Raw genomic sequence first — 27,973 nt, forward strand, 5'->3', positions numbered from 1 at the left:
ATTTTACTTCCGGGGCGAATGAGTTCTGAAAATGGCGGACGAAGAGTAAGTATTATTTGTGTTTTGTATCCAAATCCATCCTGGGTTCTGTTTCGAAGTTTTCGTTGTTTTGTGTCCTTACGAACAATGTTCTCCTGACTAAGCGGTTAAAAAGATCATTATTTGTCACTAGATGAAGATTAACATCAATAAATTTAGCTTCTATTTGTGAACCGCTCCACATGCCTCTCGGGTCGTATGTTTTCTAAATACCGTGAGGAAAATAAATTGGTACCTCTATATACTAGCTATAATGTGATCAAGGCTAATGTTGCATAATTTGTGTCACCCAAACAAGTCTTGTTGTTTGTTTGGGTCTGCATTCTGTTTCCAGGCTTGTTCTGCTCAATCAATGCAGAACGGCACCTCTGAAATGATGTATTCTGAATATGAAGAAGCTCACATTTCTGGACTGAACTTGCAGGATAGTGATCATCTCAGACTTTTGAAATGTTCTAGTTCAAAATCTTGACGGTTTGGACTCGAACTCCATCGTTTCCCTCCAGAGTCTCCTGATCACAGTGTTGGTGAAAATGTTGGTCATTTTCGTGCAATCAAAACAAACAAATTTGATTAACTTTTTGGGAATCATCTTAAATAGAGCCCTGCTTTAAAACGACATGATGTAGAAATACCTAAATGTAATGGACAAAATGTCTTCTAAATCTGAAGGTGAGTTTTCTAGAACCTGCTATTAACCACTCCACAATAATTCTGTCCAGGTTTATGATGTATTTTCACAGCTGCGATTATTTGTTAGTGTTCAAGACATGAATGTGGTTGAAATCGTAACCTTATGTGCAGATAAACTACAAAACAACATCATCTGTCGGCGCAAAGATGATTTAAAGTATGGAAGGTGCTCATTTATGCAGGCAAAGTACAAATAAACTTACACAAACCTGCTGAATTGGTTCTAAATTCGTCTGCTGAAGAAGCAGCTGTAGAATAAAAATCTCAGATGACATCTACAGTAATGTACACATATCAAAGATGGCACAAACTAACATAGTTCTAATAATGCTACATGCCTAACTATAAGTTAAGTTTCTCGGAAAGAAAGAAAAATCGGAAAAGCAGAAATACGTTACGACAAGTTTACATTAGCTCTGCATCATACTATGAACAAGCAAAGTTATACAACTTTCCAGAGAACGCGATACGCGTATGAGAATTATAAATATATTCACATTGTGAAAAACAGACTAACTCAGTACACTGTCCACCCACAGCCAGTACAAACGTCAGTTTAAAGCGACTATTTTGGTAGAAGGCAAAAACTGGATATGATCACTGATCTAGAAATTCTACATAGAAGTTACAGAGGTCTAACTTTACCTTCAGTGGAAGTTCCTCCATCAGGGGCTCCTCGTTTGAAAAACGAATGTCTGGTTGTGGTTGGCTGCTGCTGTAACAGCTATTCACCAATCAAATCAATGAAACTTCAGCCAATAGAAACATGGCAAACACAAACTGATCGAGTGACAGCGCATAACGTCTTGTTCTGTGTTTAACCTTCTTGTATTTTGGTCATTCCAGGTCAAAGAAGGTGATCAAGCTGGTTCCAGAGTATCTTCTTAAGAAGAGGAAAACATACCAGGCCATCAAGGCCACTCAAGCTAAACTTGCACTCCTAGAGAAAAGAAAGGTGAGTGGAAAGATGACTCTGTTTCCTGGGCATAAAGGAGCTATATCAGTATTTGAATTGAGCAAAATCATGTAAATATTTCTCAACAGAGACGAGCCCATTGGCTAATAAACAGTAAATTATATAAACGTCTCCTCCATTTCTACTCTGTGATTCGAGGCTAGTTGAAAAACGAGTTAATGTTGGTGTAAATATTGGACGACTTCCTTCTCCTTTCCACTGCCGTACCACTCACCTGCATGATTCTGTTTTCCAGGTAACAAAAGGCAAACCACTCAGTTTCAAGCGTTTGGAGGATTTCTTGAAAGAAAGCCACAAAAAGCACCGAGATGAGACACGCATCCGAAGGAACGACCACAGGCCCCCGGCCCCTCTGCCGCCCGAAAAAAACAAGCTGGCTTTTGCTGTGCGCATCCGAGAGTAAGTTATTATAGTTAACTACAGCAAGCAAAATAACAAAAACTGAAATTGAACAGACATTTTTGTGAACTGAAATAAATAAAAACGGTGATCAATGGGGGGAAAACTATAACATAACAGGAAGTGTACTGTGTGTTTATAAAACTGAAACATACTGAAATTGTAGCTACAACATCCTTCATTCACGTTTACACTAGTCCTCAAAATGGTGACGGCAAAAGTTTGGAGAAAACTCCAGCGTCAGTTGGTTGTTCAACAATAATTGAAAACGGCATTTTCTCTTTAGCATTCATTACGCAGTCAATTTATACATAATTACAATACTTTGAGGTACAGAATTCAAAACAGTCTTAAATATAAAAAAAGTCACAACTTAATAAAACTAAACTACAATGAAAAACCTTAAACTGTTCTATCCTGTTGTGGACTTATGAGTTGAGACTATATTTAATTTGAAGTCTAGATTAGGTCTAAAAATGCAGAAAAGCCCCATACCTACCTGGATAGTTGTGCGCTGCTTCTCCATGGTGGGATTGTACTTCCTGCTTTACCTTTTGTCGCTGAGCGGTCATGTGATTCTGATGGCAGCCAATAGGAACTGTTGCAGTCTTCATGCGGGCTGCGGTGCCATCTGCATGTTATCTTGATCGTACTCACGAGATTGAAAATGAGGTGCTGGTGGATCATATCATGTCTTGTTTTGTCTAACAACGCTAGTGATCGCCACCAGGTAATGGTCATCACTTCTGACTAACCGACGGCGTTGGCTTTGATCGGACGTGTCAGCAAACACAATCAGATCAACGTCAACAAACTGCTGCTTCTGCTTTTTGATGATAGAGGCAGGAACCGTCTCTCTGTAGGATAAAACATTTCAAATGGACGCTCCGTCTTCCAGCAGATAGTTTTAGGTCCTGGCTTGAAGCCGGGCTGCTGTGGAATACAAAACCAATACAAATCCTCCATTATCACATCTACGGAAATAAGCACATATTTGCATATCCTACTACTCACTATAGAATAATGTAAAACACAGTGCTATTGACTTAAGCTTATAATACCATAAATACTGAAACATGTCTGATTTAGTCCCAACATTCTCAGCTGTTAGAAATAAGGATGGTAGTTATTTCAAAGTGAAAGTTTTAGTTCTACTTCCTGTTGTCAGTCAGTCATCTTGTTTAGGATACAGAACAAAGAGTTAATATGCCAAAATATTCATAAAGTTGTATCTTTAACTGGAGCAGCAGAACACGACTTCTGTTGGTTTTCCTATCGAAATAATCATCACAGTTTGAATAGTTGCATCGTGGATCATATCATGGTTCCGGATAAGAACTGTACAATGTTTCAAACAGAGCCGTCTACTGAACTGGATATGTATACCTGATTCACTTTAAATTTTTAAATTCAACTTTCTGACCTGGTTGTCCGAGCTTTACTGGATCGTTCTGGAATCAAATGCCAGTCAACCGAACGAGACAAATGCAAACCTGCAGGAAGGACAAACAAAACCTAAAGAATCAACTTCAGCTTTGTTCATCGCCTACTGTATGCATTCCTGTCACAGCCACTCCCACAACTACAGGTGCGGGAGCACAGCTTGCTATACATCAAGTCTCTCTCTCGCTTTTTCTCTCTCTCTCTCTCTTTCTCTCTCTTCTCTTTGTAGGCACAGCCCTCACAACAAACACAAAACAAACATTGAGGGCACATCACTATTTCTTTCTACCATTTGTTCGATCGCCCTCTAAAATCTACTCTGCACTGCAGATATGATCTGGTTTGTGATATAAAAAGATATTTAGAATGTTGTCCACAAATTGAGAGGAGACTAAACTTTGTCAGTCTGCTAAACCGGCTGTTGAAATTTAATTTGAATATGTAAATTAAATGAGACACAGTATGGATTAAAACCCTGGTTTTGGTTCTGATGTTTTTGTTAAATAACAACAACGCTGCTGTCATTGCAGTCTGCCACTAGATGTCACCATGGTAAAGCTTTGACTCATTTTTAATATATAAAGACATCTTCTTCCTTTATATACTGTCCTACTGTCATCCATCACTTGTTAAAAGTTCAGGCCTTTAATAATTCATGATGAACATTCACCTTAATCAACAGAAGAATGCATCTTTAATCCTCTGCTGCCATCTGGTGGATGCAGGGCATGTCAACTTGCAAAGGGAAAACTGTCAATTTTATTTTATATATTCTGAACTCTCTTCATTATTAAAATCAGCCTAATTTTCTAATCCTGTAAATTTATATATAAATAGGGATAATCTGTAATTCTCATTGTCTCTAGAATGTTATACTGCTTGCCCGATGAACGATCCTGCTGTACGTTTTTCTCCTTTGGGTTACAAAAATGAGAATCTGCAGGCCAGACATGGCTTAAGTTATATTCCATATGAATAATGCTCAAATCCAAACTAAGAGGTGTTAAGAAGTCTTGCATTTAACTCCTTTAAATGTGAAGAAATTATCAATCTGAACAGTGGCTGTGGACAGAGACATCTTTATTATTTGGAAACCTATGCTGCATTCTTTTATGCCTTCTATTAAATCCCTGCTGTTGTGTCCGGTTAGGATCAAAGGTGTCAGTCCCAAAGTGATGAAGGTGATCCAGTTGATGAGGCTGAGGAAGATCTTCAGCGGGAACTTCATTAAGATAAACAAGACCTCCATGCAGATGATGAAGATAGTGGAGCCATACGTGGCCTGGGGGTGAGTCATCCCGGCCGCTGTGCTCTGACCTGGGTTTTATTGGGGTTTCCCATCTGGGTCAGAGTGAACACTGGTGAACCCTTCCAACAGGTTCCCCAACTTGAAGTCGGTCCGCGAGCTGATTCTGAAGAGAGGCCAGACCAGGATCGGCAGGAGAAGGGTTCCCCTCACTGACAACGCCCTCATCGAGGAGCACATGGGTACGGCTCAGCTGTGACTTCCCTATTGACCGGTCCTGTCTAAGGAAGCGCGATACATCAACATCGTTGTTAGTCTGTGTCGGTCATATTTTAACGTCACTGGCTCATAAGTGACGTTCCACTAACAGACCACTGAGAACCACTATTAGCAACTGTTTGTGGAGGAGGAGGGTTTTAGTTATATTTGTTTGGTCCCGTGACAGTCGCTGCATTTTCATTGACCATACAATGACCCAATTCGACATTTAGAAAATAAATTTGCTCAATGGAAACATGGCACTCACAAAGAATCGATGTCGCGACAATGAGGTGGCTTTTCGTCTGCATCAAAACTGCATTGGAAACACTTTTTTATCACACAAGTCACGTGTCAACAACCGGCTGTTGACATTGATGCAACCAAAATAGAAGAAGACGACGTCAACAGGAAGTAGTTGAAGGATGATGCCTTGGCATGTTTCTTTTTGGCGATTTATTGCTAAAATCGCAATAAGTTGCGATTTTAATTGCGTTTCTTATTAAATGAAAACACCTCAATATTAATAGTAATATTGACAAAGTTCTGCATACATTTGTAATGGAAACTCAGCAAGTGATGGTGGTTCTGTGCAGGATTGCAAGGAGTTTAAATGAAATACAGAAGTATTATCTGGTTGTTTTTCTCATGGTGTCAAAGGTGTCGGGGTTGGCATATATCAGTAAATATTGGAGCAGTAATAATATGGGCTCTCTGTATTGGTCCAAATGTTGAGATCTGTCCGTCCCTAATCCTGCTCTTGATATATTCTCCTGTTGTGTTCTAGAAAATAAAACAAAACTCTGGCTTCCCTTAAAGTTCTCACTTTCAAGTATTGGTGCTCTTTCTGCAAAACCCCAGCATAGATCCACCAATCCAACGTTTCAGTCCTGACACATTTCCCTCTTCCTCCTTCAGGTAAAACTGGCATCATCTGCCTTGAGGACCTGATCCACGAAATCTACTCAGTCGGCAAGAGCTTCAGAGCTGCCAACAACTTCCTGTTGCCTTTCAGGCTGTCTGTGCCGCGCCACGCTGCCAGGGATAAAGCCGGACTGCTGAAGGACTTGGGGAACCCCGGCTTCAGAGCCACAGACATCAACTCCATCATCAGACTGCTCAACTAACCGACACGCACAAGAAGTTGGACATTGAGCTCCGCCTTAAAGACATTGACATTTGTGGCAGAGCAAATTTCAAGATATGGAGAGAATATTTACATGACTGGGAGATAACCCAGTCATGTAAAATAAGGACTTTTGCTGTATTTGTGTTGTTTTGCACAGGTTTTTGTTCTCTTGTACTCTGATGTGTACCAGAGAACAAAAATATAAAGCAGAAGAGTTCAGTAGAGACTTTATGATGAACACAGAAACATTCCTCAGTTTGTCAGAGGAGTTTTGTCTGTAATAGATCCAATAAATCTGGTTCATGAATCTTTACAAACATGTTTACTGTGTTAAACTGTTTGTATTTTGGTTACAGTCAATGTAATTTACTTCTAATCCAGATTTTCATTAAAAAAAAGACTATCCACACAACACAGTGTCATTGTGTGAAATGTTGGAAGGTGATTTTATTTTCTGATCACTAAAAATTTTTCAAGTAATTTTATATCAAACAAACCTGAATATTAAAGGGGCGCAGTGTTCACATAGTGACATAACATAATCAAGTAACTAAGCTTCCAGTTGATATGAAGACTATATATTAAACATGATTTAAGAAGCATCACTCCCTAACTTAAGGCCTTGAAAAAAACTACTTTTCAAAAAAAACTACTGCTCTTCCTGAAACTGCCTTCAGGAAGTCATCATTACACAGCTCCTATTACACCTTTAACAATGTTTTTACCAGTGTTACACTAAGAAGTAGCTGGTATAAAGAGCAGCAGATGTGCAATTTCAGCAGGTGTTGGCTAATTGTTTCTAACTAGTCTGAAGGAGCTGAGTTTTTTCACACCAAAGAGTTAACTGAGACTCTTTAAACGTGTCTTTAAATTGACATTTGTGGCTATACAAATCAGAAATTGTAGTATGCATATTGTGAAGGGCTCCATATGAATGAGTTACATTTGTATGAATAAAGTATTTACCCAAAAGGGTTATAAGATTGACATGAGAAGCAAGTCCACATTGTCCATGAAACACCTTGAAACTGGGATTCTGTCACAACTAGTAAATCTTTACAGTGCAACTAACCACCAAATCAACTTTTTGTTTTTTGCTGTCCTGATGATGTAAACGGAGAGAGCTAATCTGAAAAATATCTAATTCTTCTGCATGAACCTACTTCCATCTGCAGAAATGCTCAGCTCCCTGTCAGATACAACCAATCAGAACCAGAAGGCGGGTCTTAGCGCTGTCAATCACATGTTCAGACTAGTTAGTAAAGCCACTGATGAAGAGTGAAGCTAAACAAAAACTGCTCACAGCGCTAATGTTTCTCTGCCATTAGCACATTGAGCAGCATATACCCGAGGATAATAAACAGCAACAAGACCCTCCTATTGACTCTGAGTGCTTCCTTTCTGCTCTGGACTGATGTGTTTCTGACAGAAGGACCACAGAGAAAAAGCAGAAGAGCTGGATTATTTAAAAACAAATCAGAACAAATCAAACAAATGATCTGTCTCATGTTGTACTGTAATAACTTTGTGTCTGTTTCATCAAATATTGTTGGAAGAATTTTTATAGTTTATTATCATTTATTTGTTTCATCTTTATCTTACATTATCATCCATTTATTTACCTATGTATTTACATTTTGATGGTGTGCTTTAAGTGTTTTGGAAGTGTTTGCAGAGAACAGAAAGCTGTGAGAAGCGGCCTGCCTGCTGAGGAGTGAAGAGGAGGGTACCATGAACGGGAAGTTCCAGAACTCATTATCTAGAGCATGTGTGTCAAACTCATTTTTGTTTTGGGCCAAATCAAGATTATGAAGGCTCTTAAAGGGCTGGTTGTGCCAGATAAAACCTGTTCACAAACTTAATATGTCAATGAATTCTTAAAATTACTTAATATTATTGAACATCTTTTTAATCCCTTCAGGAACTAATAATAAATGCGACTGTTTATTTACTCGCTGTATAAATCATGGACTATAATCATACATCAACTAAATTCTCAAGAAACTGGAGGGATTGACTGATATAAATTGGCAGTAAACAGATAAAAACTGCATTGGTATGATTGATAATAGAATATTTAATCACACTTAGTGTTTAGTCTACACTGTGGAGGGCCACATAAAATGCTTCGGCAGGCCGGATTTGGCCCCCGGGCCTTAAGTTTGACACATATGATCTAGAGGAACTGCAAACTGATATTCTTATCTTATGAAATATGTTTTGAAGGTTGTATAATTAAGTTCTGTGCATTTGAGTGTGTAGCTGTGCTTTGCTCCTCTCTCCTTTAGGACTGCATGCCCGTCATGTAACCAGGGCGTTCCTAATTTTGAATACAAGCAGGTAGGGGGCCCAGTTGAAGCTCAGAGCAAAGGCCGAGAATCTGTAACTGAGTTTCAGCTGTGCTCTCCCTGCAGGTAAAAAGTAACATTCTGACCCCCGTCTATTCTTTGTGTCTATGCTCAGGTGTTTGGACCTAACAAATATGTAAAAAAAAAAAAATTAAAATAAAATTACATATTTCAGCTAGCATAGATTACTTTTATCCATCATCTATCCATCTGTTTGGTTGTCCATCATACTTCCATTGATTTGTTTCCTTATCAATCCATTTGTTTATTCATACTCCAATAATATGTAGCTTTTTCCAGTTCTGTGGTTGATAGCCTGCCTTCTGCACAAATCACAACTTTGAATTTCATTCACAATTGTCAACTTTTGCATTAATGGCTTAAAACTGACAGTAAAATAATTAAGAACTCTAGTAATACAAGGAGGAGGAATTTGGACATATACAAAGATGCTTTAAAAAACCCGCTATAACAGACCGCTACAGGAGATCTTTCCTTCCCACATCATCACCATCTGCAATAACTCTTTGTAGAATTTTTAAATAATATGAGTTATAACACAATTCATTTTTCTCTGGGATCAAAAACTGCATTTTTGAATTTGAATGGAATAATCATAGGATCTCAAAGCTGTTTTATATGAGTGCACATATTGTACGTTTTGACGGCCTCGTCATCAGCCTGGCGCTCCGCTGGTGTCAGGATGCATTTGTTGAAACACGTCACCAGCCGGAGGAGGCGGAGGAGGAGAGGAGCTGGATGCGGCTGCGCTTCCATCACGCGCACCGGGAGTCGTCGGGGACGGAGGTCCCTGGTGTGTTTTTCTCGCTTCCTCCGCCAGCTGGACTCGGCGGCGGATATCCCCGACAACATGCCTGGGACGTAAAAGATGAGCAGGTAGGATGCTTATATCATGGCGCAGCAGCTGGCACTAAATGTACCGCCACAGCTGGGGTAATTAGTCACCATGGTGAAGACATCCCTCCTACCCGCTGCAAACCTTCGTCATTTAGATACTGAGACCTGCCTCTGTTTTACCGAACCTTGCTGGCGTCATTCCGACTGTCACGCGGCTCGCGCTACTCCAAGTTGATAAAAATCAATGCGTTAATTTCAGAGAATTTGAGGCCGCGAGAGCACGTTGTGTTGCCTTCACGTGTGTCGTGAAGATTGGAATTAAAGATTCGTTCAGCAAAGCCGAATAATGATGGCTGGAATCGTCAAGGTATTTGAAATCATGTTAACTGCTTTCGGAAAACGACTGCCACCGAACATACAAGACAGACATTCCCGATGTAAAACCACCTTTTTTTTCATTTATAATTGCATAATGGATGTAGAGCTTTCTTACCAAGCTTGTTGCTTCATTTTTCTAAGGTGTTTCTAAACCACCACGACTTCAATAATCAAAACCAGAGCATAACTCGCATAACCAAACGCAAAATAAAGTTATTTCTCTGTTTAGAGTTGGAAGCTGTAGTTTACGAGGCGTACCTGAACGCAGCCCAGTGTCAAGGGCGGTCCATGGAGGTACACATGTAGCTCACACACCGGAGCGGCGCTTATTTATGTAGGCGTTGAAGAGAGGGCAGAGGTAAGACTTTACCAATAAGCAATACTTACTGAACGTACTTTAATATTTAAACGAACTAAAGTTGTATGTATTGACTTGAATGTAGCCGGTTCGGTTGATTAAAATCACACTAGCCGTCGAGGCAGCCGAGTTATTGAGTAACACCACATGCCTCATATCGAACAGATAAGCGCACTTTTGAATTTTTAGGTGTTATTTGCCAGAGATCTGATTCTGTTTTACAGTTATTGATAAGCGAAAAGATCAACACTGGCCCAACGGAAGCCGGCGTGGCTGAAATGAATGACCGAGCGTGTGGGGTGTAATTCTGCAGTCTGGATCTGCTCTGTCAGGCGGTACTATCCGAATCCTGTTGTTATAGGCTGGCATAGTATTTACATAGCTGTAGTCAGAAACCTGATTTAAGTTTAAGCTTTGTATACTTGTATTTCTAGAGGTAGCGTCTATAAATTATTATTATTTTTTTATTTTTTTAGTATTGCTCATTGGATTTTGACCGGTAGCTCCACACAAATGTTTGCTTTTTGGGTTGATTGCTTGGTGGGCTTCTGATTGGCTGAGATGTTTAGTGCACACTTTCTATTTTTCTTTTTCGGTGTTGTATGTTGTCTTGCAAAGCAAATCTTGCCTTATATTCAGCATCTAACTGGGGAATGTCCTTGGTCAGACTGACAAGTCAGACTAAAAGCTGCAACCATGTGTTGCAGCAGTAAGCACTGTTTTGGCTTTAGAGAGCATGGACAATATTAATAATTTTAATTCATTGTCTTATTGCTTCCGTAATATTTAAGTAGAAAAGTAACAGCCAGGTGCTGCTGGTAAAGAGAAATGCATCACACATGGTAAATATGTAACACAGTTGCTGATTTTCCCAGGACTTTATGTTCCTGCCAGTTCAACCCCAGACCAGATCAGACCATGCCTCAGCTGTACAACCTGCAAAAAAATCCCAGAGGTCCATCTCATTCTCACTTAAATGTTACAGTAAAGGATTTTCAAAGTAAAACTGAACAAATACAGCTTGCTTGCATGGTTGCATATAAATGACTTGTATACATTTTGGAATCATGTCCATTGGACAAATGACACCAATGTAAAGATATCTGTTTGTCATGGACAAACCCAAACACAGCAGCTTCGCTCAAACCAGCTGTTGAGCACAGTGGTGGGAAGTGATGATCGGGGCTCGTCTTGCCTGGGCACCTCGAGCTTTTCTCTAAACCGAAGCACTTTAGAGCACTGTTTCCCAACGCTGGTCATCGAGGCGCACTGCCCCACAGGTTTTACATGTTTCCATTCTTTACTACACCTGATTCAGCCGATTGCAAACACCTGTCTATTGAAATCAGCTGGACTGAAGTAAGAAAACACCGGGGGGTGAAAATACTGGATTTAGGTTGTTAGTACGGGCTTCATTTGACCCCAAGAATATCTTATTTGAAGAAGAACTTCTTTTTTGTTTTTTCTTTTGCATGTTCTATCCAGCAGTGTGGCACTTGAAATTGTCAGCCTCAAGGTGAGGCTCAACCACCGGTGAAAAACCGGTGATGAGTCATCTGAAATGTGTCCTGTATATTAACAAACGGCTTGTGGCTGTATTTGGGTTTCCAGAAACATGTGGAAGGTATTGCTCCTCAGGTAATCTTATTATAGCAAGGGCAGAGTGACCTTAGATGAGCCATGTTCTACTAATCATTAGACACTAAGTTTCTTTCCACTATTTTATCATCTGCTGTTATATTACCAATTATCACCAAAGACTATTGCAATGTTCAGGGTCATGTTTTGCATTGCTTTATCAGAACATGACAGAGAGCATTCGCTTTATAGCTCACAAAACTCTTAAAGCAATAATATTATAGGAAGCAGAAGAACCAGCTCAATGTTTCATTTGCCACAGGGCTCTTTGTCTTTTATTGTTCTTGACAGACTGTGGAAAAAAAAACTATCTAATCTGTAGTAACAGATCAGGCTTGAGACTCTGGCAAATGGCAAAGAGCAAAATCTTTATTTCAGTCGTTTGCAAACGGAGAACACACAGTAACCACAGCACAACAGCTGTACCTACAATGAGCTCTGATTTGGAGCTGCAAGCTCTCACAATATATAGGACTCTCTGTACAATGTGGTCACTCACTGGCCCAGAGCCAATTCCAGTCGAACAGGTTAATGCACAGTCACTCTTAACAGGGTATAGAGAGAATGCAACATCCATTCTTAGGGTAAGTTAATTGTTCAGATGATAAACATCTTTATTCAAAAACAGGTGCATTTCCAAAAATCAGGTTTACTGATGGAACAATTTTGCATAACAAGAACATTATCAGACTTTGTACGTAGACTTTGTACGTAGCCTTAGCTTGTGACATTTTAATGGAGGAATTTGTTAAGCCTTGGTTTATTCCATCTCACTACAATGACCTAACCTGTTTATTGTTATCTGTTAAGAAACACTGGCGCCTGATTTTAGTTACTGACAACCTACTGAAACTTTTCCAAGGAGAGGTCAAAAGAAAACCTATCTAACTGATTCTTTAAAGACTCCTTGACCTACGTGGTTTAACAGACTAAACAATACTAGTGTTAAATGACTAAAGAAATAAAATAAAATTCTTAAAAGAAATAACACTATTTTTACTTCACAAGACTTCCTGATTGGTTCTAAATATGCAGCATCATGGCTCACAATCTGCTGTTAGAACTTTACCACACAAGCCTGGCCACAGTTGGCTGTTTAATGATTACTCACATCAAATACAACCAGCCGAATCAGTTGGTGGCACAGATTCCAGAGGTGACTGCCAACCAGCTGTGTGCAGACAATCATTGTCTACTTTTAAAGGGCCGGTGGTATTCTGTGGAAATGCCTTTGACCTGTCAATAATTTTATAATGTCATTCCCTCGTTAAAAACGCCCGTGGAGTCTTGCCTTGATTATTTCATGCGTGTATGAAATAATCATACATAATGCATGTGGACCTAGCACTGCCTTTGAGTCGAAGCTCCTTCAGACTAGCCAACAGCAATTAGTAAACACCTGGTAAAACTGTGAATCAGTTGAGCTCTTTCTACCAGCTACTTCTCAGTCCAATGCTGGTAAAATGTATTGTGAAAGGGTTAATGGAGGAGCCATGTTGTGATGTTCTGAAGGTGGAGTTTCAGAAGGAGCAGCAGTTTTTCAAGAGGCAGAGGCCCAATTTTCAAGCATTATATTTCAAGTCAAATTATATATAGCATTTTTATAACAATTGAAGGTAACAGTTACTTGATTGCACCATTTTCCATCATAATGGTACAACTTTAAGTTATCACAAGCTTCATGTAATATTTCACGGTAACATCGGTTAAGTTAGTTTTAAATTGTCACTCTTGTGACAGGACAGTTTAACACTGATTTGGTTGGCACAGATTTTTCCTCCAGTCTTCACTTTACCTGATCAGTTTTATGTTTGACAAACACTGAATTATGAATGAATCTACCCGAATACAACGACCTGTTCATACTCTACATGACAGAATGAGAGAACAAATTTTTAAATAATAATTTGTAATAACTCACATTATGATTATAATAAGAATAATAAGTTGTGGGTATCATAAAATTATAAATGAATGCTAAATCAAAGAAACTAAAATGGTTATGAATGTGATTTTGACATTGAACTTGAAATGGTGTAAAATGTGTAACTGCAATTGAAGATCACTGATGATGTGTTGGTGGTAGAAGGTTAGGGGTAAAATGGGAACTAACGGCAGAGCAGAGATGGCCAATGGTGTATTTGAAGACAGATGGTTGAACAACTTAAACGTTTCAAGGAAAAGCCAAGGGAGGAATGTTGAGCAACCCTGAGACATTAGCACAGACACGAGGACATAATGTCTCTAAGACAGTGATGGATATGAGATCATCTGTCCGAGCAGTCAGCCAATGAAACAAGCACAGCAACAGTGTTGGCCAATGCAAATGCATCAAAAGCGTTGATAAACCCTTTAAAAGGTGAGAGCAAAAGAGAAATCTTTGGTTGGATCCTCCAAGCAGCTTCGAGCCAAGACCGAGATGGACAAAGAACTCTGCAGCTGAAGAAGAGCCGGGGCCACAGAACCGAAGACTGTCCTGGGCATGGGGACCAACCCATCAGCCCCGCAACATGTGGCTTCAAATCGTACTTCTCTCATCAGCTGAGTTCAGACCCCAAAGACAAAGATGAAGACCAAGGAAAAGATGAAGATCAAAGCAAAGATGAAGACCCAAGTCTTGTGCGACCTCACCATCGATGCAGAGATTAAAGCTCATCAGACCAACAGAGATCCCTGCCTTCGTCAATCAACCTCCTCCTCCTGCTGCAACACCTTCTTCATCATCGAGCCAGTTCTGGGGTTCGAAACACCAAACTCCATCCGTCTCTCTCAAAGGTTCCCTTTTTAGTTCTTAGTATCAGCATTAGGGAAGATGATTGATTTTACTTATTTGATTATATCTGCTGCTTACTTAAGCTGTACTGACCCTTGCAAAATTGCTTCACTAATAAAATTTTTAGCATAAAGAAAATCTAAAAGATGTTGTGGACATTCAATTAATGAGTTACCTCAAAGTTCTTTAATGGTAGTAAAATAACAATGATGTTTGTGTCTGGGGAAGAAAAGTCGGTAATGTTTTATAGGTTGCTTTAGCCCAAATTTAAAACATCTGATTGTTTTAAATTTAGTGACTCGCCCAAGTCACTAAAACCAACAAATGCACGCTGTAATAAAGAGAAGGAGCGACCGTTAACAGATGTGCTCTGTGAAACCAGTTGGCTGTAGGCTGCTCAGTCTGGCTAATTCACAGGGGGAAGAAGGGTGGGACACCTGGATGTGGGCCATCAGTAACCAGGCGACTCCTTTCTCGATGCCAGCTTAAACAGAGTTTCCTTCAGTTCTGGATTGGGTCAATCCCAGCAGATTTAGGAAACTCAATTCACCCGTTAGATGGAGAGCTGGTAGCACATCTCCAAAAAATGTACATTAAATATAAAGGATTTGAATAAAATTTTCTCCAACTGAGACATTCGCTAGAAATGTGTATCCAATTTTATCTGAAGTGAATGAGGAGAAAGTGAAAATTCTACCTCATTTTATACATTTGTTCTGTTCTACCAGTTTTCTCTTCTGGATTGATTTGGGGCTTATTGCATTGTGGCTGAGAAGTGTTGATTGTGTCTTTGTTTTCACCAATGGGGAGAAGAATTAAAAACAATAAAAATAAAGTTGCCTCCAACACGTGATCCTAAAACAACTATCTTTAGACTATATCTGTCTGACCTTAAAGAAGTGGATGATTAAATAAGAAGTACATAGCATAAACTATTTACAGTATCTGAAAGATTGGTTCTTAAAAGGTCAAGTTTACTGAGTTTAGAAACTGTAAGACTGAGCTCTGCTGGATTATAAAAGAATGGGGCAGAAAACCACCTGAAGCTGGTGTTATTGAGAAATTAATTCAAATGTATAACTTTCAGATTTCAGAACGCTACATGTACAGCCTGGTGGCAGCTCTGCCTTATAGCATGCTGATTAATCAGTGGACGCTTGTATTTAGAAAATCATATGTAGTGGCCTTAAAAAGTATCCACCCCCGAGATGTTTCACCCTTATTACTTTAATCAGTCGTGATCAACATTTTTGATCTTTAATCTCAAGGTGAAAACTTAATTTCTACATGAAAAGACAATGACAAAAAATAAGTGACCTAAAATAAGTGTCTCTGTCTTTTGAAGTGACTGGCCTGATTCAGCAGAGGTCCATTCACTTATTCACCCTGGATTCTATTACAGCATGAAGATGAATCAACACTCCAGACAAATCCACTATAAATAATATACTGTGCTGCAAACAGTTGGTTGTTATCCTTGTCGTTTAGTTTTTTCCAATTCTGCTAGGTTTTAGTTTTGTTTCTGAGGTTTTCTGGTTTCACCTGGAGTTTTATTAAACACAAAATAAATAAATCTGACAATGCACAACGCTACTACTTTTGCACATTAACAAAAACTATATAGGTAGATACTTGCTCACCTTTTGGCCACTAGAGTTTTTGAGTGCGCCCACACACAATGCATTACATGAATTGTTTGATCTGTGTTGAGTCTGATGGGATGGAGTGGATATGTGTGGTTTTCCTTGAACTCAGATAAAAGCCCTGAACAAAGCCCTGACCTCATTCAGCGCTCTGCGTCCAACTGCACACCTTCCCACTCCGCCAGGCTGATGCAAAGTCCCACATTACAGGGAAGCTTCCACCAGCACAGAGCAACTCGGTTCACACACTTAATTACCTGTTGCCAGGAAACAATACTGACGGCCACAGCTTTATGAACGTTGTTGTTTTTGCATACCTAATTAAAAATATATATATATTTTGTTTGTTTTTCTCAGTAAAAAGAAATTCTAATATCACAAGAATTTATAAGTCAAAAAATGAAAATGAAATCACTGTGAGAGAACTCAAAATTCCCTCATGTTTTTAATTAAATTGAAATAAATGAAAATTTATGGATACAGTATTGAATCTGGGTTTCTATTGTGCATCAACAGCCTTCATAGTGAGCTGATGGAGCACTTGCTTTTGTAACACTTCCTTTAGTACATGTGTAGTAATGAAGCGCCTCTCTAAGTGGACTTCAGCTAACTAGTTCAGAAGCTAATGGTTTCTGTGTGCTGTACAAAACCTTAATAATGCTCTGTTCATAAGAAGTAGTGGGATTACTTTAGCGTTACACACACACACACACACACACACACACACACAGATGCAGAGCCTTGTACTGTATTTCATTCAGGTAGAACTTGCTGTATCAGACAGTAGAGGAAGTGTAATAAATCTGAAGCCTTTGAAAGGTCAGCACAGCGGTGCTCTGAGGTCCAGCTGTCCAGCTCATCACTATGATACCTTAGTCTGCTGCACTGCTGGATGCATTCACAGAAATGTTTTCAGGAACAGAAAACTGTTAGTCAGACCAGGATGTGTTCTGTGGAAATCTATTCGCAGTTGAATCTGCTGTGAATTATTTTCTCAAGACATTTTTTATGTTGGATTTTATTTGGTAAAAGTCACAGCAACTAAAAGTTGAATACATCAAATTGTTTGTGTGGACTGAAATGGCTTTTTAAGCAAAGGGGATTAAATATTAAGAATAATTGCAGACATAGGTTTTTGTCTCAAATGTAAAATGTGATGTATAATTGGTACAAATTTGGTTTAATTACTGCGAAATATGTTATTTCAACAAATGCCTTTTTTTTCAGTCTGCATATTCTAACAATTTATGTACTAAATTAGTTGACAAACATTTCATTTGTCACACTTAATCCTATTGTTTCAGCCCTAATTTCATACATTGAAAATACCTTCATCTTCAAATAATGGCCTAATTTATTATTTCATAAAAGTGATTTATTTGACGTGAAAAAGATTGTTTATTTTTTTCCCTGTCTTTTATAACTAAATTTGTCTGCTTTGTTTTTTGTGAGAAACCTGACAAATCAGTAGTTGCATTTCAGATTTGTCATTGCCTCTTCTACTGGTTCAGATTGATCTTTTGAAAATAACTTTAGGGTAGAAGAAAATCCTATTTTCTAACAGTAGGGATGAGAAATATACTTACAGTCAAGTAAATCAGAGATAATTAGCCAAAGTAAGTGTGGGATTTACTGCAGTCATGTCCAGTGCTTGATCAAGCTAGGAGAGAATATTATTGAGTCAGGCCTGTCAGCAGACTGCATTAACGGTGTTTGATGCGCTTTCATGAGGATTTAATCTCAGACTTGCCTTCATAATTGGAAATCTTGATTTTTATTTTTATATTTTTTTAATTGTTCAAAAAAAATTCTACAGACAGTTTTTTAACAGAAGTGAAAAAAAAAACAAATAATGTCAGAATCTAAAATTTGCAAGATTGAACTGTTATAAATTTCTGCTCAATGACCAGCATGTGAAAAACCTTTAAGGATCACTTCAAAGGCTGTCGGTCTGTCCATGGGAACAGAGACCTTATGTGGGAGCAGAGCACATTCCTGTGCTCTGCTCCCACGCATTTCCACGCATTTTTGTTTCAATCAATGGACTTCAGTCATTTAACTCAGAATGAAGTCTCACCATTTTATCTTTATCACTCTGAGATCTGGACTGAATTAATATTTACTATAAGAATTTAAAATCACAAATGGATGATCATTGCAATATCAGGATCCATCCCTCCATCGGATCGGTGTTGGTTCCGATCTCCAGTCAACACTTCATGCAAGAGGCGGTGTCACCCTGGACAGATTGCCAGTCTGTCGCAGACAATATTAGTATGTCTAATATATTCAAATTGCTATAAACTTGCATTTTACATGTTACTGTAAGAGATGCTCACACCAGACCCTGACAGGCCAAAAGGCCTGTGTAACACTCGATATCTGTGTCAGGTACTGTGTGTTACCTGGCACAATAAAAACTAGTTTTCTGCACAATACATTTGTCCCAGAAATTATTGCAATAAATGATATTATTGTTTTGAAACCACTTTCCAGTAATATAATGTAAATAGAATGAGAGTGCAGGAACACATTCTTAATGACTAGTAAACTTTAAATTAACACTGGAACTGGAAGACAAAATAAACGAAACGACAAATAAAATGTTAAGGTGAAGACCTGCTTCACTTTATCTGCAAGGATGAAGGAAGTAATGGGTGAGTTTTCTCACCACTATGAGATGTGACTCCTCTCCCACTACCCTGTTGTTCCTGATCTGAGGTATCCAGTAAAACCTGTTGTGAAAGGAAGAGCTCTTTGATCCAGAGCTCAGCATGGAGTGAAAAACAATCCGTCCCAGTTGTTGACCTGAAGTGAGTTCTGTGAAAACAGAGTTATATCTCTTAATTAAACATATAACTGGATTCTGTTTGGTTTTGTTGCAACCACTACTCCCCAAAAGAAACAAGAAGGTGATGTCTAAAGGCTATCATCCATATTGAATGGCTTGTAAAAACATTGAGCAGCCTCCTGGCTGCTAAAGATTGACCCAGTGTCCCAGAAACAACTGTTGCAAAATATGTCTGTCATTAAACTCCTTTTAGAACCATAATGGTGTTTTCACACCTGTTAATCCGGTAGTTTTGGTTCAATTGGGAACAAAAAGGCAACATTTGTTACGTTTTTATTTTCAGTGGTCCACTTAATGCTTTTGGAGGCATCTGGTCTGCATGGCCTTCATATGTGCATGTTTGGTTCATTTCAACCAAAGACTTAGGTTTGTAGTTGAATCAGAGTTTGATTTGTGTGTGTGTGTGTGTGTGTGTGTGTGTGTGTGTGTGTGTGTGTGTGTGTGTGTGTGTGTGTGTGTGTGTGTGTGTGTGTGTGCGTGCGCGCGCGTCAGAGTTTGATTATTCATTCACAACTCCCAAAATGAAGCAGAGACTTTCTAGGCAAACAAACCAGAGTTCAGTTAAAGAGAACTAAACTGGGAATCTGAATGAAAAACCAGCTCATACGTCATACTGGATTGTTTTCAATTTGTGGTAAACCTTATTTAAGGCGTTCCTGTGATATCCTCATATTCATTGGCATAATGTCTGGCGTTCCTTTGTTCCACAGTGAAGGTCACCATGGGTAGACAGCTTTCCTCAGCATAACAACCAGCAGCTGAGGCTTCTAGCCCCCTGAATCCAGCACCACCATGGGGAAAGTGGTCCAGATGCACTTCACCCCGGTGGACTACGTCATCTTCGTCCTGCTGCTGGTGGCCTCTGCTGGCATCGGCCTCTTCTACGCCTTCTCTGGGGGCCGCCAGCGCACCACCCAGGTGAACTCAGACCTCCGTTTCTGTCTGGCTTCCCTGTGTTAAACATCTGACGCGAACTTCATGTTTGTCTCAGGAGTTTCTGATGGCCGACCGTTCTATGAGCTGCCTGCCCGTGTCCCTGTCCCTGCTGGCCACCTTCCAATCAGCTGTGGCCATCCTAGGCGCTCCGTCTGAGGTGTACGCGTTTGGGACACAGTACTGGTTCCTGGGCTGCTCCTACTTCTTGGGCCTGCTCATCCCAGCCCATGTTTTCATCCCAATCTTCTACAGGCTTCGGCTGTCCAGCGCCTACGAGGTACCTGCATGTACAACGCCCCCTACAGTTATTGACAACCTGTTCAGATAATGTGCAGAAATATTTTTTGATAAATAAATTTTATCCAAAAATTAATTTATCCACAGGTTATGCGGGAACATAACCTGTGAGATTATGCTCCAACATTAAAATATGAGCTTATTTAAAGCCTCTCTCAGGGTGTTGGTACTCTGAGGGGCTGTAGTGGATGCATATCTTCCTCCCTGTTTTTGCTCCTGTTTGTCATTAAAAACCCCATGTTAGAATCTCATCTGTGTTGAGCCTTTATCAAGCATGCAATTTTAGTTTAGTTTGCTGCATCATTCATAGTTTCATGGTTTGTTTCTTTATGCATTTTGCAACATCTTCATATTCTGTCGGATCACTTTGCTCACACCTGCTTCACCTTTTATGTTTCTCAAGTATGATCTCAGAGTTGAACATCTTATCTTTCCTAACCTAGCGGAACGAACACATGTTCCCATCTTCAGTGTTTATGAAGGACATTTATCTTCCTCTGATCAGTCATTTACTGGGGAATGACTGCATTAATGTCCTTTCAACAGAAACCATTTGTATCTTCGATCAGAACTTCTTGTGCCAGTTCTGATCCACTCCATTGACTGACAGACTGTCTCTGAGATGATGTTAGGGATTTTTTTCATTTAGTTGTTTGTTCTTTTACGTTCTCCCCAACAGTATCTGGAACTGCGTTTTAACAAGATGGTTCGCATATGTGGGACTGTGACCTTCATCTTTCAGATGGTACCTTGACCTGCTTCATATTTCAATGTCTTTGTAGAAAAACTATTAAATTCATTTATTCTGTTTGTCTGATTGAAACCTTGTTCCAGCAAATGTTACTCGCTTCATGATTTTAGACCATCTTTACCATCTCCCCACATGAGTTTGTTGTATCCCAAAGCAAATAAACAGACCCACTCCACTGTTAGTAATGTTAAATTGTGTGAAAAGTGGTTTATTCGCCCTTTGAACTTTTAAAAAATAAGAGCAAATCCTCAAAAGGATTTCAGATTCTACATATGTGCAGACATACTTCAAAATACTTTCTTAGCGGGTTCTAAATACAAAGATACACCACACATTTTAGATTTTTGTTTAATAAATAAAAACCTAATTTTTTTTCTCACTCCTTGCTGGAATGATCTAAATATACCTTATATTGATCTTTTACATGTCTACATGACCTGATCTGTAGAAACGCAGTGAATATTTTCACAGTCCAGTGCAGTAACAGAGCCTGGGACGTGTTGACACACCATCAGAATTCAATCCACCTTACACACCCACAGGGGTTTTAACAGGTGCTGGGTCTTTAGGAACTAATCCATGAACTTTGAACTGCTTCTGTGTATGTGAATTTGAATCGATCAGTCCTTTCTCTCTGCAGGTCATTTACATGGGGGTTGTACTTTATGCTCCTGCTCTGGCACTTAATGCAGGTGAATATATTAGACATTAACTTCAGCCAGGTTTTAGCACATTGCACTACCAGCTGACTGTAAGTCTGTAAGTTCATATTTTTGAGTTATTCTGAGTGTATGTGTGGGTTTTAACTCTTCTTATGACTTGCAGTGACAGGTTTTGACCTGTGGGGAGCAGTGTTGGCCATGGGGTTAGTGTGTACTCTCTACACTGCTCTGGTAAGTTTAGTTTTTCTCACTTGTGTCCTTTGTAACAAATGAATCCAAGTTTATTAATTTGTTAAATGTTCAGTTAAAATAGAAAACAATGGTTGAAGATTTAAAAAAAAAAATTTAAATTAAAAAGTCATTTCTTCTGACCTGGTTCTTTCCTGTAGGGGGGGCTGAAGGCAGTGATCTGGACCGACGTGTTCCAGACCGTGGTGATGTTTGTGGGGCAGCTGGCTGTCATTGTGGTGGGAGCCAATCAGGCTGGAGGGATAGTCGAGGTGTGGAGGAAAGCGATGAACGGCAGCCGCATTGCTGGACTCGAGTGAGTACTGACTGGATTGACCTGGAGGAGTAATACAGCAGTCTGGGTCAGCGCCACGAACTCCTGATTTAACGGGAGAATGCAATTAGTTAATCCCATAATATAATGAAAATGAGCTCAATGATTTCCATTCTATTGAATAGTATTTTTTTAAAAGGAAATCTTGTTTAAAGGCTTCATAATTCATTTTAGTTATGGTTTTGGTTGTTTTATTTTGAATATTATAAAAGGTCTTCCAGTGTGTAGTGTTCTGTAAAAAATAAAAGTTTTAGTCTTACTTGCTTTATTAAGCCATTCTCATCAAATGATTTCAAAACAACAGCATCCTCATTTATTGAAATCATTTCCAGGACAATTTATTGTCCAGTAAAATCAGTTTTGTGACAGGCCTCGTTGTGTCTCTGTAGCCTGAACCCTGACCCCCTGGAGCGCCACACCTTCTGGACATTGGGAGTGGGGGGAGTGTTCCTCATGCTGGCGCTGTACGGTGTCAACCAGGCCCAGGTCCAGAGGTACCTCAGCTCCCGTACAGAGAAGGAGGCTGTCATGTGAGCGTAAACGGCTGCTCAATGGGATTTCATGAGTTCAAAGTGAATAAATAGTAGTGAAGAATGAAAACCTTTGTGCCCTGTCAGGTCCTGCTATGTGGTTTTCCCATGCCAGCAGATTGTCCTCAGTTTGGGCTGCCTGATGGGTCTGGTCATGTTTGCTCTCTATGGAGAGGACAGCCCTCTGGACAAGGGCTACGTGAAGGCCAACGACCAGGTGAGGCCCGGGGTCTTCATGATGGATCAATATGTGCTAAGGTCCTGCTGATGCTAAGCTCCTCTATGCAGATGGTGCTGTACTTTGTTATGGATGTGTTCAAGGATCTACCCGGCCTCCCCGGCCTGTTTGTGGCCTGTCTCTTCAGCGGAGCGCTCAGGTAAATCGCACTAAACCCGACTGGACATGAATAGAACATCTACTCATGGTTTGTCCTCCGTCAGTCCTGATAACTGTACTTTTCTGTATTCAATCATTGCATCATTCAGTCTGTTTTTCTTAACTCCCTCCAGCACCATCTCCTCAGCTTTCAACTCCTTGGCAACAGTAACTATGGAGGACCTGATAAAGCCTCATTTTCCAAATATGACAGAAGCAAGAGCCACTCTTCTGTCCAAAGGACTTGGTAAGACAATTGGCTTTTGAGATATTAATGTTAATTGATTAACTGTCAGTTATGCAGGCAATTTGTTTAATTTGTGATTTCTGATTGGTGAGCTTGTCCTCTTCCCATCAGCTTTAGCCTATGGACTGGTGTGTCTGGCTATGGCCTACGTTGCCTCCATAATGGGATCAGTGCTGCAGGTAACTATTCCGACCTTTAGCATCACCAGCAGGACAGAGTGAAGTAGAAGCTGTAGCATAGTGCGTAGTGTTACTGTTCTTTTAGCTGGTCTGAAGCCACTGTGCTTTTAAATATTCCAATCAACTTAGGATGAAAGGAGTCAAATCTACATTTTTCAACTGCATCAGTACTGATTAACTTGATGACAGGAAGTGGTTGGAGGATGATGTTGCAGCATGTTTTTCAATTACTTAAGACAGAATAACATGTTTTATAAAAAAAAAAAAGAAACATTATTTATTGTTAACAGATGAGGGGTTTTTTTCTGGTAGCAAACTGCCACAAAGTATAAATCAGATTTTTACTTTTGTGTTGAATGTCTGTTTTATGATATATTTACAACCAATGACAAAAAAAAAAACTTTCACTTTTCTGCCAAATTCACCAAACACACAATTTATGTTAAGTAGTATAAGATTAGTATTTCAAAAGAGCAAAAGAAATCTTGTTTGTTTTAACAATAATATTTGTTGTCAATCTGCTGCTAAGAGATTAACATGTTTCCCAGCAACAAAGTGGCACGAAATAAACATCTGATTTTTACTTTTGCAGAAGTAAAAATCATAAGGCAGTGCATTAACATTAGCACTAGTGGGGGTGGTGCACTGCCCACATCAGCAGTAGCCTTTCCTTCAAAAAAGCTTTTTAGCTATTTTGTTTATTAGCCATGAATGGAGGAAGTGAGTGTAGGACAACATGCTAATGATACCCCACATGCCACTGGTAGCATTTAGGCTAACATTAGCATTAGCTACTTTTGGCTTGTACACTAATTTTAACATGCTGCAAGGAGGAATTTCATGTTACTCAACATGCTTATGGCTCTACTTTGGCATTGATTCTGAAGATGTGACCTGCCAGCTGTATTGGTGTGTAAACCTCAGCATGCAAAACTGTCTGACTGCTGTTGTTCCAGGCAGCCTTCAGTATCTTTGGGATGGTGGGTGGCCCCCTGCTGGGACTCTTCTGTCTGGGGATCTTCTTCCCTTGGGCCAACTCTGTTGTAAGTCTTAATTCAGGAGGAATTAAAAATCTGTCCTAGAGAGACGCTGCTGTCCTATCTGAGCCACTGTGACGTCTCCTGTTGCCAGGGAGCAGTAGTCGGGCTAGCAGCAGGACTCGCCATGGCCTTCTGGGTTGGGATTGGAAACTTTGTGATGCGAATGTCTCGGCCCCCACCTGGACCCCAGCTCAACGCCACCGCTCTGCCACTGCTCCACAACATGACCTCTACTGTCCTGAGCTCCCTGGTTACCAGCCCCACAGCCAAACCACGGTAACACACCTGCATGCTGCAGCATGGTACACATGATTTACTGCTCTGAAGTTAGAATAAAAAAATAACTATGAATGTTAAAGGGCCAGTTTTATGTAGAGTCAACTTTTTTGAGCTTTACATCATGTTATGTCATCAAAATCATAGCTGGAGTGTTGCCTTTATTGTTTCATGCATGTTTGAGAAATCCTTTAATCTCCATGGCAACCATTCAGCTGTGCAAAACAGCTGGTTGAACCTTGAAGGATAAAGCCACGGCCGTGCAGAGCCCTTTGGAGGGGCAGGGGCTCAAAGTTAAAAAGTGCACATTGAACAAGATCTTAAAACACCAAACAACAACAGAGCAACAACCCATATTAATCCAGGATTTCATTGGATCAGACTATATCATGGCCATCATGCAGGGACATGCAAAACACATGTGGTATATTTTTCCCAACAGGTATAAAGTTCTGATTTTGCTGCTGACAGTCCTGGAGGGATGTGTTGATCTGAGACTGTTGCTGTTAAACTGACCAGAGGAGAGAAGGTCAAAGGTTATGAAGTTATGAATAAGCACATCTGCTGCCATTTTGCCATTTTAATAATATCTTATAAATAGATATTATTAAGCTCTAATAATATCAGTTTAACCTCTAGAACAACTTGGCTGCAGACTGATTTCTAGATCAAAAAGCTCGTGAACTCCAGATAATATTTTCATGTTGGCACCTCTGAAATCTAGAATTGTAAGACTGAGATATCAAGGCAAAGAAAACTCAGTAGCTGCTGGTAGGGGCCAATCAGGGGCCCCTAGAAATGGTTTAATTGGAACAAAGACCAAAGATCTAAACCTGTAGCATCATTTATAGAAAATGACAATGTTATTACATTTTATTTAATGCATTCAGCTGAGAAAAAGAATTACATTTAGGATTTAATTAGGAAGTTTGTAAAAGTTTAAAGAATCATCTTGATAGTTTGATTGTTGTTACCATGGCTACAATATGGTGTAATCTTTGTGTTTGAGTTGTTTTTGTTTACAAATACATCACAGCAAATAACCAATAATCAGTGATTATTTTAAACTTGGCCAATAAACCTGATCTTCCTCTCACAGATTCACCTTATCAATATGTAAACATGTTAGTGATGCTGAGGTTCTCAGTAGGAAGGGTTTGGGGGATGAAGGGGGCTTCTGTCCAAGGCCCCATGTTACGATTGAGCTATGAAATGACACTGTGCCTGGAAAATCCCCCTTCAAACCTCTGACTTATGCTTGCATTTCTTACACAGACTAAAAATGATTTTAGTAAATGTAACCAGTCATTTACTGTGTTTAGACCAACAGGGGTGGAAGCTCTCTACTCGCTGTCCTACATGTGGTACAGTGCTCACAACTCAGCCACTGTGGTGGTGGTGGGTCTGCTCGTCAGCCTCATAACAGGTACAGACATGAAACATGTCCGATGCTCCAGCACCGTGCAGAACGACTCGTATCACCTTACATTCTGTCACATTTTACAGATGGATATAAAGGCGTCTCGCTTTTTAATCTTCTTATCCCTCAAATGAAAAAAACAAGACAACTAAATGCATCAGAAGTTACATTTGACAAAATGTTAGATTTGGGTCCCAATTAAGATATTTAATCAAGTTAATTGCAGGGTCTGCAACTAATTAATTGCATTTTAACTGAAACGCATGACAAAATAATCAAGTCAAGTTTATCAGGAACATATTTCAGGAGCAGGCAGTTCAGAGCAATTTACTCCATAAAAACATATATACATTATGAAACGAGCAGAAAAACATAACATTTTATTCAAATGAATTAAGAGTAATCATCATCAGATGTATTGATCAAGGTTCCAGCTTTAAACAGTGGGCTGTTTAAAACTGTCCTATTGATCGTTGTTTCTGTTACATAAGCAACACTTTCAAATGAAGAAGCTTTTCTTGCCTCTAAATCCAAAAGAACTTCCAGTTCTAATCATAGTTACAAAGTAATGATTCAGGGAGTGAAAAATGTTGAAAACTCTTTCAACACTTTACATTAATGTACTCATTTGTGTAGGTTTCTTATGAAATAATATGGAAAATGTTCTGTTTTTTCCATAGTTTTTCCTCAGAACACTTTTCAGTGTTGCTGGTTATTGAAGGCAGCAGCAGCTCCAGTCCCTGCTGTCCCTCTGTGTTTTGTCTCTAACTGTCTTGTTCCTGCCAGGACCCATGAAGGAGAGGGACCTGACCCCGGGAACGGTGTTCCCTGTCCTTGGAACGCTGCTGTTCTTCCTGCCGGAGCGCTACAAGGAGAAGATGTGCTGCATCACTCCTCTGACCCTGAAGGTAGCTCACACCCTCCATTTTCTCTCCTCACCCCATCACACCACGGTCCCATCGCTTTCATCATCTCTGTTCTGCAGCCCAAAGAAATCAGCAGCCAGTCGTACCAGATGGCCAAGAAGGACGGCAACGGGGCGGCATGCTGCAGGGAGGACAAGGAGCTGGACAGCGACAGAGCTCAGACGGAGGACGTGGACATGGACACACTGACCACACACACAGTCCAGGAGACAGCCTTATGATCCGAGAAGCACAAACACACTTTGTCCTGAGCTGCTGGTGGATCCCGTCACCCTGGAGAAACACTGATGTTAGACAAACTGATTACAGAGGGTGTGGCCTGTCGGAGAGGGCGGGGCTACAGCTGCTTCACTCAGGCTGCTAACATGCAGCATGAACACCAACACACCGACTGGTGTTCCAGTGTGACCCGATCCATTCCGCGCTTCGGCAGAAATAAAAGAATCAGGTAGGGAATCGTTGCACCGTTGAAATCCTTTATTTTTATAGCAATAATAGAGCCACAAATTCCAGAGTATATGAAGATTATAATTAAAGAAAATCAGAGACTGAAGCGAAACAACATGGCGGCTCGGTTTCCAACTCCTCTGACCCGTTTAGCTGCCTCCGAATATGGGTCCATGTGAAGGACGCTGTGCTGAAGAGAGCAGAGGGACGTCTCAGCTGGTCCCAAAGGAACCAAAGAATACTAAACATGAAGCACAATGACAATGTTCACGCAAAACACTCCACTCAACAAAA

At 39.9% G+C, this 27,973-nt stretch overlaps 2 protein-coding genes across 4 annotated transcripts; both read left to right on the forward strand.

The window, feature by feature from the left end:
* Positions 1-6,595, forward strand: rpl7l1 (ribosomal protein L7-like 1). Its single transcript, XM_055044592.1, has 6 exons — positions 1-45; positions 1,579-1,687; positions 1,944-2,107; positions 4,701-4,838; positions 4,929-5,038; positions 5,973-6,595. The coding sequence occupies exons 1-6, from the start codon at positions 32-34 to the stop codon at positions 6,179-6,181; spliced, it is 744 nt and encodes a 247-aa protein (XP_054900567.1). The 5' UTR covers positions 1-31; the 3' UTR covers positions 6,182-6,595.
* A 2,700-nt stretch (positions 6,596-9,295) lies between these two features.
* slc5a6a (solute carrier family 5 member 6a) lies at positions 9,296-27,561 on the forward strand. 3 transcript variants are annotated; one of them, XM_055044549.1, is made up of 17 exons: positions 9,296-9,428; positions 19,741-19,948; positions 20,022-20,243; positions 20,943-21,008; positions 21,655-21,706; positions 21,840-21,907; positions 22,066-22,220; positions 22,628-22,768; positions 22,856-22,985; positions 23,057-23,145; positions 23,279-23,391; positions 23,503-23,570; positions 24,527-24,613; positions 24,702-24,886; positions 26,209-26,312; positions 27,093-27,214; positions 27,292-27,561. In XM_055044549.1, the coding sequence occupies exons 2-17, from the start codon at positions 19,823-19,825 to the stop codon at positions 27,451-27,453; spliced, it is 1,890 nt and encodes a 629-aa protein (XP_054900524.1). In that variant the 5' UTR covers positions 9,296-9,428; positions 19,741-19,822; the 3' UTR covers positions 27,454-27,561. The 3 variants fall into 3 exon arrangements, with proteins under 3 accessions (XP_054900524.1, XP_054900523.1, XP_054900525.1); XM_055044548.1 differs by lacking the exon at positions 9,296-9,428 and adding an exon at positions 10,047-10,125; XM_055044550.1 differs by lacking the exons at positions 9,296-9,428; positions 20,943-21,008 and adding an exon at positions 10,047-10,125.
* The last annotated feature ends 412 nt before the right edge of the window (positions 27,562-27,973 follow it).

Source organism: Poeciliopsis prolifica, unplaced genomic scaffold (assembly GCF_027474105.1).
Source record: "Poeciliopsis prolifica strain line A6 unplaced genomic scaffold, Auburn_PproV2 SCAFFOLD020, whole genome shotgun sequence".
In the NCBI taxonomy this organism is placed as follows: Eukaryota; Metazoa; Chordata; class Actinopteri; order Cyprinodontiformes; family Poeciliidae; genus Poeciliopsis; species Poeciliopsis prolifica.

Bases quoted from the DNA above. Each gene is read 5' to 3' on its own strand.
- rpl7l1 (XM_055044592.1), top strand. The intron at 2,108-4,700 runs GTAAGTTATTAT...GTGTCCGGTTAG, and splicing joins TTTGCTGTGCGCATCCGAGA to GATCAAAGGTGTCAGTCCCA. The intron at 4,839-4,928 runs GTGAGTCATCCC...CCCTTCCAACAG, and splicing joins GAGCCATACGTGGCCTGGGG to GTTCCCCAACTTGAAGTCGG.
- slc5a6a (XM_055044549.1), top strand. From the start codon at position 19,823: ATGGGGAAAGTGGTCCAGATGCACTTCACCCCGGTGGACTACGTCATC. The intron at 22,769-22,855 runs GTGAGCGTAAAC...GTGCCCTGTCAG, and splicing joins ACAGAGAAGGAGGCTGTCAT to GTCCTGCTATGTGGTTTTCC. The intron at 22,986-23,056 runs GTGAGGCCCGGG...TCCTCTATGCAG, and splicing joins ACGTGAAGGCCAACGACCAG to ATGGTGCTGTACTTTGTTAT.